Below are 12,247 nucleotides of genomic sequence, written 5' to 3'. Positions count from 1 at the left end.
TCCTCTCTGTCTCTCTCTGTCCCTCTTTCTCGCTCTCCGTGTCTGCGTGTCTGTGTGTGTGTCTGTCTCTCTCACACACACACACATATACTCACACCAGCTTAGAAACCTAAAGTGGTACATAATTACATAATACAACAAATTCAAACTGAAGAAAAATTCAAGCCTCGAATTGCAATAGTGAAGGATTCTATAGGGTAAATATCAAACAATGCAGGAAGCATCAAAAGAAGATGGAAGGAATACACAGAGTCATTATACCAAAAAGAACTGGCCAACAGTCAACCATTTCAAGAGGTAGCATAGGATCGGAAACCGATGGTACTGAAGGAAGAAGTCCAAGCTGCGCTGAAGGCACCGGTGAAAAACAAGGCTCCACGAACTGACGGGATATCAGTTGAGATGTTTCAGCAAAACGGATGTAGCTCTGGAAGTGCTCACTCATCTATGCCAAGAAACCTTGAAGACAGCTACCTGGCAAACCAGCTGGAGGAGATCCATATTTATACCTATTCCCAAAAAAGGTGATCCTACTGAATGCGGAAGTTACCGAACAACATCATTAATATCACATGCAAGTAAAATTTTGCTGAAGATCATTCAAAAGCAGCTGCAGCAGTGTATCAACAGGGAACTGCCGGAAATTCAGGCTGGATTCAGAAAAGGACGTGGAACCAGGGATATGATTGCTGATGTCAGATGGATCCTGGCTGAAAGCAGAGAATACCAGAAAGATGTTTACCTGTGTTTCATTCACTATGCAAAGGCATTCAACTGTGTGGATCATAACAAATTATGGACAAAACTGTGAAGAATGGGAATTTCAGAACACTTAATTGTGCTTATGAGGAACCTGTACATAGATCAAGGGGCAATTGTTCGGACAGAACGCGGAGATACTGCATGGTTAAAGTCAGGAAAAGTGCGTGTCCAGGTTGTATCCTTCCACCATATCTATTCAATCTGTATGCTTAGCAAATAATATAAGAAGTTGGACTATATGAAGAAGAACGGGGCATCAGGATTGGAGGAAGACTCATTAACAACCTGCGTTATGCAGACGACACAACCTTGCTTGCTGAAAGTGAAGAGGACTTGAAGCATTTACTAATGAAGATTAAAGACCGTAGCCTTCAGTATGGATCACACCTCAACATAAAGAAAACAAAAATCCTCACGAGTGGACCAATGAGCAACATCATTATAAACGTAGAAAAGATTGAAGTTGTCAAGATTTCATTTTACTTGGATCCACAATCAACAGCCATAGAAGCAGCAGTCAAGAAATCAAAAGACCCATTGCATTGGCCAAATCTGCTGCAAAAGACCTCTTTAAAGTATTGAAAAGCAAAGACGTCACCTTAAAGACTAAGGTGCACCTGACCCAAGCCATGGTATTTTCAATCGCACTATATCCATGTGAAAGCTGGACAATGAATAAGAAAGACCGAAGAAAAGCTGACGCCTTTGAATTATGGTGTTGGCGGAGAACTGAATATATCATGGACTGCCAAAAGAACAAACAAATCTGTCTTGGAAGAAGTACGGCCAGAATGCTCCTTAGAAGCAAGGATGGTGAGACTGCATCTTACATACCTTGGACTTGTTGTCAGGAAGGATCAGTCCCTGGAAAAGGACACCATGCTTGGTAAGTAAAGGGTCAGTGAAAACGAGGAAGACCCTCAATGAGATGGACTGACACAGTGGCTCCAACAATGGGCTCAAGCATAACAAGGATTGTAAGCATGGTGCAGGACTGGGCAGTGTTTCTTTCTGTGGCACATAGGGTCGCTGTGAGTCAGAACTGACTCAACGGCACCTAACAATAACTACAAATTTCAAATACCTCAGTCTAGTGTGCTGCCCATCATCCAACCTTATTTCATACTTCTTCCCAACACAAAATCTATGGTTTCCTTATGGCATTCCTTCCAACAAGCTCATCCCTACCTACATTCCTTGGTCAAACCACACCGTGCTTGAAACGCTCTGCTTATCCCACCCCTCCCCCATCTATTTAATCTCCCGCCCCTCCCCCATCTATTTAATCTCCCACCCCTTCCCCATCTATTTAATCTTGCCATTCTCTCTAGGTTCAATTTAAGTCTCACCTATTCAGTAAATTCTTTCCAATAACATTGATTTTCTCCCTTTCTGAAAGCCTACAGGATCTACCAGCTTTAATCTGAAATTTAGCACTAGATTATATATTATTCTGGATTAATAGTTAGATAAAGACATTTCCTTTAAGAACTTTATAGACTCCTCGGGGGTGGGGGGAGGATCACATTAAAATGAGAAAAGTTCTACCAAATGCAATAGATTTATTTGTTAATCAAAATTGATGCCATTGTTATATTCCTACAAACACCTAGGGAAATCATTTGGAATTGGGATAAAATTAAACTTACCTTTTTTATTTCATAAAAAATTAGCATAATTGCTCACTGCTTGTAATGAGGGAAGAAATGACCAAGGATTTGGGCTCATAATCTATGAAACCTGATGTCAAAACATCTTTTAAAATAGCTAAGATACTGTCTTAGGTCTGTAGGTCTTCAAAATTTTAAGAGATTATATAATCCAAGGAGATTTTCACAGAGGTCACACATTTACCACAAAAGCCATAAATTAATGCACCAGAGCAAGCATTAGTTTCTTAGTTCTCTCAAAAATGTTTAATATGTTTAATATGATAGCATAATATCAAAGAATCCTTAATACGCGGAATCCCTAAGTATTCATATGGCATCTACTCCTAACCCAGCATCACGGGTGGAAAATTACATGTATCAGTAGCTGAGATTTAACAGAAGGTAGCCAGGCAATTGCTTATAAAACCCTGATCAAGACATCTGTGAATTAATTAGCACAAAGGTCATTTTTAAAAAAAAAGGATAAACACCTAGCAGTCCCTCCTGCTAGATAAGGATAGATATAAAATAAGGACATTGCAAGATAATATATAGTTGAATACTAAATGGTACTGTGCAGACTAAATTCTACATAGCTTTAGAGAAAGAAAACATAATCCAGCAGTCAGAGAAGGGACCTTGGGAAAGGGGAGGGAGATAGTTAAGTACGATGTTCAAAGTCAGAGCCAGTCACAAGGAACCTAATATCCTCATAAATTCTGGAATTTTCCAGATACTAAATAACCCAGAACTATTTAAAGAGCCCTGGTGGCACAGCGGTTAAGCGCTCGACTGTTAACCAAAAGGTCAGCGGTTTAAAACCACCAGGAGCTCCGCAGGAGAAAGATGTAGCAGTCTGCTTCACTAAAGATTTATAGCCTTGGAAACCCTATGGGATAGCTATCAGTCAGAATCAACTAGACAGCTGTAGGTTTTTTGGGTTTTATTCTTGGCTGGACATAAGAACTGTGATAAAACAAGGGCTCCGGTCTAAGAGGATTACTCTAAGAGTAGTCAAATTCCCTAGAGGTTATTTTTAGTGCTCTCAGTACCAGGCAATTGCTTATTTCCATCATCAGCATATTTAGCATACTACCACATTAAAGCGTATCAGGACACCCAAAGACCATTTGGCATTATAATAAATGTTTTAATTAAAATGTTTCTACTTGCCTGACTTTCTCTTGTATCTTGTGATGATGAAGTAGGAAACAATGTAGAGAACGGCAAAAAGAAGAAAACATATCTGAAACAAAACAGGTTTAATAAATCATTTATAATTTACATACCAATTTTTTTAAAGTAATAGAGGAATTGAAAAAAATAAAGCAATAGAAGTATACATCTTTGGCATTTACAGGAAAAAAAGAATTTAAACTATTAAGTTAAAATTTTAGACTTTTATTACTATGACGTTTTGATAAAGTCTTAATTTATGTGAACTAGTCCCTGGATGATGAATTAGTCAATTAGCCCACTTTAATACTACTCCAGAAAAAAAATCCCCAGGGGAGATTTTTCGAAACTTGACTAATGTTTTTTTAAAGCATCTAAAAGTGTAAAGAACAGACCATCATACACAATTCTGAAAAATAACGTTAATGGAAGGTCAAAATAGAGTTTAAAGCTTCAACAGCATTTAAAGAGTTGTGCCGGCACCAAAAATTGACAGACCAATGAAAGCAGATTCTGTTATACAAAAATTTAACAGGGCATAATTACATTCCACTTAATTCTCTCAGATAGATACCTGAGGGAGGATAGATTGGCAAAAAAAAAAAAAAAGTATGAGTCAGGGAGCAGGAGATCTCAATACAGTCAAAGACTAAGTGTATCAGAAATAAAAGTTTATTAGACCGGAGGGCTGTGACGACTCTAAAATAAACCGATTCCAGTGATGATAAAGTCTAGGGAACATCCTTATGTGTGGATTTCTGAAGAAGAGGTGATGGTCATATGACTGCAAGAATGGACTATGGACCTAGGTAGTAGTCATGCCACATACAATGAAGTCATTTAGGAAGTGACAAACTTCGAGTGGAGAGGAAGACTGTGAGCCATGTGTCAAGTTTTCCCAGTAAGCATGGAAGAGTGATAAGAGACAAAAATGACAGTGACCAAAAGGAGCAAAGAGTCTAAAGCATCAAAGGCTGCCTGCTGCTGGAAGCCTAAGGCTCTGTTAGGAACACTGGGGAGACAAGAGAATGTTACCGTCACCTCCCAACATCCTTTGGAGTGTGGGAGATTGATCAAAAACAAAAATAAGATCTTGGTAAAGAAATGTAAATGGAGGAAGTCTTCTAAGAAGCAATGAGGATAAGGAGTCAATTGTTTATAATGGAACAGAAGTCTGAGTAGGGCTAGAAAAGCAATGGAGAGAAGAATAACTGAGTAGAAACAAAGTGAATTATGAGGCTAATGACCAAGGGAATTAATATTTACGGCAGAGGCTGAGGCTGACTGGAATCCATTCATCCAGCAATCATTTATTGTGGGCTTACTATATACTAGGTACTATACTAAAACTGGGAGCCCTGGTTGGCGCAGTGGGTTAAGAGCTTGGCTGCAAACCAAAGGGTCAGCAGTTTGAATACACCAGCTGCTCCTTGGAAAACCTATGGGGCCATTCTACTCTGTCCTATAGGGTCGCTATGAGTCAGAATCAACTCAGTGGCAACCGGTTTGGTTTTTTCAGGTTTATACTAGAACTGGAGTTCCTGGATGGCACAAATGGTAAAGTACCAAGCTACTAATGAAAAGGTTGGTGGTTCAAATCCACCCAGAGGAGCCTTGAAAGAAAGACCTGGCAATCAACTTCCACAAAAGACCATAGCCATTGAAAACCCTATGGAGCGCAATTCCACTCTGAAACACATGGGGTTGCTATGAGCCAGAATCAACTTGATGGCAACTGTTTTTTTTTTTGTTTGTTTGTTCTAAGAACTGAGGATATAGCAATGTACTACAAAGTTCCTGCTCTCTTGGAGCTTACATTCTAGTGGAAGAAGCAGACGATAAATAAATAATATACAGCATGTCAGAGGATAATTAGTGCAGAGTTAGAGGAATAGGGAGTGCCACTGGAGATGAGTGAAGGCCTTGCTAATAATGTAACATTTAAGAAAGAGCTGAGGGAGAAAAGAGAGCAAGACATGCAAATACATGGTAGAAGAGTACTCCAGGCAGAGAGAACAGTAAGTGCCAAGGGTCTGAGGCAGGAATGACTCTAGTGGTTTAAACGAGGAGGGGAAAAAGAAGAGACGAGGTTAGAGAGTAATGGGTTCCCAGATAACACATGACTTTATAATAAACCAAAAAAAGAACCCAAACCCATTGCCGTCAAGTCGATTCCGACTCATAGTGACCCTATAGGACAGAGTAGAACTGCCCCATAGGGTTTCCAAAGAGCAGCCGGGAGATTCGAACTGCCGACCTTTTGGTTAGCAGCCAAGCTCTTAACCACTACGCCACCAGGGTTTCCAACTTCATGATAAGTGTTGGTTATTACACATGGTGAAGTGTTGGTTTTTACCCTGAGTGAGATGGGAATCCATTGAAGAATTTTGAGCACAGGAGTGATGGGATCTGACTTATTTCAAAAGATTCACTCTAGTTGCTATATGGAAAATAAATGAGAAAGGGGCAAGGGCAGAAGCAAGGAGACCAGTTAAGAGGTTACTGCAGTAATCCAGAAGGGAGATAACTGAGATCTGTGCCGTGGAGGTATAAAGAAGTGATCAAGGTCCAGATGTTTTGAAAGCAGGGCTGGCAGAATTTACAAGGATAAATACAAGGTTCTTAGCCTGAGCGAGCAGAAAGATGGAGTTGCCATTTACTGAGTTGTAAAAGATTAGGAGACTAGTTTGGGGGCAGAAATAAGAAGTACAGTTTCAGACCGTAAATTTAAAATATTTATTATTCACTCAGGTAGACAGGTTGGATAGGCAGTTGGATATAAAAAAAAAAAAAAAATCTGCACAGTTTAGCAGAAAGGGCCAGGCTAGAAATGTTTAAAAAAAAAAAAAATGGAATCAGCAGCAGATAGATGGTACTTAAAAGCCATGAGACTATATGAGGTTACCATCCTAGGGAGTGAATGCAGCCAGAGAAGAGAAGTCTAAGAACAGAGCCCTGGGGCTCTCAAATATTTGGAAGTCACTTTGGTAAGAAGGCATCAGCAAAAGCTGACTGAGAAGCAGCAGCTAGCAAGGTAGGAGGCAGGCATGTCTTCAAAGCAAAGTGAAGAAAGTTTATCCAGGAAAGGGGAATGATCAAGAGAGTCAAATGCTGCTGACAGGTCAAGTACGACAAGGACAGAAAATTGACAACTGGATTTAGCAACATGGAGGTCAATGGTGACCTTGACAAGTGTTTTTTTTTTTCCCCCCCTGAAATAGTGGACGCAAAACTCTGATTAAAGTGGATAGAGAGAAGAACTGGAACAAAAATCTGAATAGACAATTCTTTCTAAGAGTGTTACTATCGAGGGGAGCAAAGGAAATATGAAAGGGAATGTTTAGTCAGGAGGGTGTTTTTTAAGATGAGAAAGGTTTTAGTTGGTTGTATGAATAATCCAGTAGAGAGAAAAATTCTTGAGACAAGGGAGAACTGCTGAAGCAATGTGCTCAAATTAAGGGGCTAGCCTCAAATAAAGTTTATCTACAGTAAAAAGGGGGAGAAGGAAAGCTGTGGGTGGAGAAAGACCAGGAGAAGACAGAGTATTTGGGCTCAGTTGCAGGTAGGTAAGGAAACACATGGTGGAAGTATAAACACATTGTCTTTTGGTGGCTTCTATTTTCTCAGTGAAATAGAAGCAAGTTCATCAACTAAGCGTTATATATGGAAAGTTGGAAGAGAGAAGAAATGTAAACCATACAGGAGAGTGGAAGAATAAATGGAGTAGAGAAAAACAATAGAAATAAGAGGCAAGGTGAGATTAAATGGATTTAAAATTCCAGGAAAGCCCAAACTGAACATGTAAGCAATGCTGGAGGCCTGATGGTGCTAATTCTTAGATGCTGAGGCAGATACAGGTAGAGTCCCCAGAAAATATCAGAGGTTGATGATTCTAACAGATACCCTATTCTCTCTCCTCCCCTTTACAGCCAAGCTCTTCAAAATAATAGCCTATACTCTCAGATGTCTACTTTTCCAACACTCATTCTTTCGGTCTCCAGTCACTAATTTGACCGCCATGTCCATCACCAAACGACAGCGCTCTGGTCAAAAATGATCTGAGAAATTAATACTCTTCATGATTCCACGTGACCTCTAAGGAGCCCTGGTGGCTCAGTGGTTAAGATCATGGCTGCGAACCAAAAGGTCAGCAGTTCGAATCCACCAACTGCTCCTTGGAAACCCTATGGAGCAGTTCTACTCTGTCTATAGGATAGCTATGATTGGGAATAGACTCAGTGGCAATTTTTTTTTTTTTTTGGTAGACAGCAATTAATAGAGTCAGCTTCCCTTGGCTCCCATGTAAGCAGTCTTTCTTCTTCACTGATTGCTCTCCCAGTCTCCTTCACTAGCTTCTCTTTTCCTGCTGGCCTTTAAACATTGTTATCCTCTGGGATTTCCTGGCTGACACCCCACTCCCACCCCCGTCCAATCCTCATTCCACAAACTCTTACAGGTAACCACATCTGCCCTGCTCCCATGGTTTTCACTGTCAATTACGTATCCATGATTCTTATGCTGGCACTCAGGGTCTCTTTCCACCCTTTTTTGTCCCTTCCTGTACTAGAGGAGTCAGAATCCCAAAATCACATTTCCTACACCCTCTTGCAGCTAGGGTTCTGAATGTAAACGTGATTACACCAATGAGATGCATTCACTCACAGGAGGTTTTAAAGAGAAGTTCAGCAGAACACCTTTTACTCTTGAATTAAAGACGAAATGAAGCCTAAGAGCAATTAAAAACAGATCATTTTGTACCAAAATTTTAGAATCAAAGCTAAAACTTTACTTAAAGAAAAATGTAGTCTTAGAATGGCATTCTTACTATTAAAGCTAATAGATTTAAAAAAAAAAACTTGTATTTAAAGGTAATGTCCTATAAAGATAAAGAATAAAATTAATCAACACAAAGTAGGATACAAGTAATAAACATAAAAGCTCAAATTAATGAAAGAGAAAATAATTAATTAGGAAGCAAAGATAAATCCAAAAGCTGGTTCATAAAAGAACAATAAAATATTTTGGATAACCCTCTCATGCACCTGAAGGACATAAAGCATGATCTAGCAAATGGGACGATATTCCACATTTCTGGAAGGAAACACAAAATTTCATGAAAATGTCAACTCTCCCCAAATTAATAAATACTCTTAATGCAACTGCAGAGTTTCATCTGGAATTGAATAAAGATTATCTTAAGTTCATGTGAAAGAATAAATGTCTGAATTTTTGCCTCAGTACAGAGCAGTGCCTGAGACTAGCCTGGGAAAGTATAATAAATGAGATGTGCCTTAGCAGAAAGCAACTATATAATGATTATTATAAATGCATATTAAAAGTATACATTGTTACAGGAATTGACAAAAACATCAAAGGAATAGAACAGAGTCAGAAATATGTCCTAGATATACAACAACCACAGCATTTTCAGTGGCAAAGATAATTTAATAAATTGTGTTGGCCTAACCTCTCATCCTTCTGTAATTATGAAACTGAACCCCTACATCATACCATATATGAAAATAAGTCCCAAATTGATTCAAGACTTAAATGTAAAAGAAGAAACAAAATGCTAGAAGACATGAAGGAGGAAAATACATAGCCTAGAGATCAAAAGGAGTCATTGGGTACCACGAAGGGTTAAGCGCTCAACTACTAACTGAGGTTTGGCAGTTGGAACCCACCCAGACGAGCCCCGGCAGTCTGCTTCCAAAAGTTCATGGCCTTGAAAGCTCTATGGAGAGAAGTTCTACTCTGCAACAATGGGGTCCTCATGAGTCAGAGGAGAGCTCCGGCAGTCTGCTTCCAGAAGTTCATGGCCTTGAAAGCTCTATGGAGAGAAGTTCTACTCTGCAACAATGGGATCCTCATGAGTCAGAGGAGAGCCCCGGCAGTCTGCTTCCAGAAGTTCATGGCCTTGAAAGCTCTATGGAGAGAAGTTCTACTCTGCAACAATGGGGTCCTCATGAGTCAGAGGAGAGCCCCGGCAGTCTGCTTCCAGAAGTTCATGGCCTTGAAAGCTCTATGGAGAGAAGTTCTACTCTGCAACAATGGGGTCCTCATGAGTCAGAGGAGAGCCCCGGCAGTCTGCTTCCAGAAGTTCATGGCCTTGAAAGCTCTATGGAGAGAAGTTCTACTCTGCAACACCTGGGGTCTTCATGAGTCAGAGGAGAGCCCCGGCAGTCTGCTTCCAGAAGTTCATGGCCTTGAAAGCTCTATGGAGAGAAGTTCTACTCTGCAACAATGGGGTCCTCATGAGTCAGAGGAGAGCCCCGGCAGTCTGCTTCCAGAAGTTCATGGCCTTGAAAGCTCTATGGAGAGAAGTTCTACTCTGCAACAATGGGGTCCTCATGAGTCAGAGGAGAGCCCCGGCAGTCTGCTTCCAGAAGTTCATGGCCTTGAAAGCTCTATGGAGAGAAGTTCTACTCTGCAACACCTGGGGTCCTCGTGAGTCAGAGAAGAGCCCCGGCAGTCTGCTTCCAGAAGTTCATGGCCTTGAAAGCTCTATGGAGAGAAGTTCTACTCTGCAACAATGGGGTCCTCATGAGTCAGAGGAGAGCCCCGGCAGTCTGCTTCCAGAAGTTCATGGCCTTGAAAGCTCTATGGAGAGAAGTTCTACTCTGCAACAATGGGGTCCTCATGAGTCAGAGGAGAGCCCCGGCAGTCTGCTTCCAGAAGTTCATGGCCTTGAAAGCTCTATGGAGAGAAGTTCTACTCTGCAACACCTGGTGTCCTCATGAGTCGGAATCAACAGCAACTGGTACTGGCAGGGATCCAAAAGGCCTTTTTAACCAAACCAGGAAACTTAGATGCAATAAAGGAATAGATGTCAATAAAACCAGCTGCCATCAAGTCGATTCTGACTCATGGGTATCCCACGTGTGTCAGGGTAGAAATGTGCTCCATAGGGCTTCCAATGGCTGATTTTTGAAAGTAGATCGCCAGGTCTTTCTTCCGAGGCACCTGGACAGACATAAACCTCCAACCTTTTGGTTAGCAGCTGAGTTCATTGATTATTTACACCACCCAGGGACTCCAAAGAAAAAGACATATTTAATTTATTCAATTACAAAAGAAATTTAAAACATCTGAGTACAAAAGATACTGTAAACAAAATCAAAAGTAATAGATAAAAAAACATTTAAAAAGGTTAATATTTTTAATAAACAAAAATATCTACCAACTGATATAAAAAAGGCAAAAATACAAAGAAAAATGGGGGGGGAAGAGTAATTTACAGAAGGGTAAATCCTAAATTAACACAATTAGGGAAATTAAAATTAAAATAATAACGAAATATTACTTCCCACTCATCAGCTTGGCAAAAATATTAAAGGATGGTAACACCTAACGCTGGAGGGTATGTGAGGAAAAGGTACTCATATATTGGCAGTGAAAACGAATTGTTATGGTAATTTTGAAAATCCAATGGGGATATCTATTAACATTAAACATGCACATACTTTTTGACCTAGAAATTTCATTACTGGGATTTAGGCTATAGAAATAAAAGTGCCTCTAGGTAACGAAATTATACAGAGAGTGCAGATTCTTCTTAAAAGTCAAAACAATGAAAACAAGGTGACTGCTCATCAGTAGAAGGACTGAGTAAAATGGGACACATCCATCCTGCGGTAATGTCCACTTTCTCCTACTTGGGCTAAACAACATTTCTCAACAACCACTTTTAATTAGGTGTGGTCATGTGGCTAAGTGTGTGTCAATAAAATGTGTATAAAAATGACATGTGCCACTTCACCTAAGCCTAAAATCATGGTTGTGCCTCTTTCACTCTTTCCTCCCTCTTTATACTAGGATGACCCAGTTTTGACTAAGCAGAAAACTGCAAAGTCCTTGGGATAGATAAACAGAGGAACCCGGGTCCCTGAATGAACCATCATTAAAAATTTTTGTTACAGCAGCTGAGCCTTATGTAGCAATCCGTGGTATATTCAATATTCTTTGCCAATACCACAGTTTAGATGCATCAATTCATCTTCTGTCTTCCTTTTTCATTGTCCAGCTTTTCACATGCATATGAAGCGACTGAAAAGGCCATGTCTTGGGTCAGGCATACCTTAGTTATCAAAGTGACATCTTTGCTTTTTAAAACTTTAAAGAGGAATTTAAGCATACATTTCTTAGAACTATGATTTTCAACCAGGGATGACTGTGTCCCACGAGACATTTGGCAATGTCTGGAGACATTTTTGGTCGTCACACTGGAACATGGGGGGAGGTTCTGCTACTGGTATCTAATGGGAAAAGATCAAAGATGCTGTTAAACATCCTACCACACACAGGCCAGCCCCCCAAAACAAAAAGTTATTCAGCCCAAAATGTCAATAGTGCCGCAGTTGAGAAGTTTGTCTTCAGACTGACAATGAAGCCCAGAAGCACAGAAGTAATTAAACGTACTATGTAATCTGAATATCCTCTTAGGAGTAATTATTTTCTATTGTGAGTTACCATAGTATGGAACGTTAAAACTAATTTAATTGGTATTTCATAATAACCAAATTTCTCTCTTTAAAAAAAAAAAAAAAGTGGCCCCAAGAGTATGGCTCCCAGACATCCTTTTAGCTGAGTAATAAAGTCACTCCTGAGGTTCACCCTTCAGCCAACGACTGGACAGACCCATAAAACAAACAAGACTA

The 12,247-nt window shown here is 40.0% G+C and overlaps 1 protein-coding gene across 2 annotated transcripts in view; it reads right to left on the bottom strand.

Annotated features, from left to right (window-relative positions):
• Positions 1 to 12,247, bottom strand: part of LMBR1 (limb development membrane protein 1) — a 252,588-nt gene that overhangs the window by 196,512 nt on the left and 43,829 nt on the right. For both annotated transcript variants that reach the window (XM_049862905.1, XM_049862906.1), the window contains exon 2: positions 3,588 to 3,660. In XM_049862905.1, the coding sequence (XP_049718862.1) occupies positions 3,588 to 3,660 (73 nt within the window). The remainder of the gene's footprint in view (positions 1 to 3,587; positions 3,661 to 12,247) is intronic.

The sequence above is a fragment of the Elephas maximus genome, chromosome 20, assembly GCF_024166365.1.
Source record: "Elephas maximus indicus isolate mEleMax1 chromosome 20, mEleMax1 primary haplotype, whole genome shotgun sequence".
NCBI classification, from domain to species: domain Eukaryota; kingdom Metazoa; phylum Chordata; class Mammalia; order Proboscidea; family Elephantidae; genus Elephas; species Elephas maximus.
Note: the sequence above shows the minus strand (reverse complement) of the source record. Positions and strands in the feature narration are given on the sequence as shown.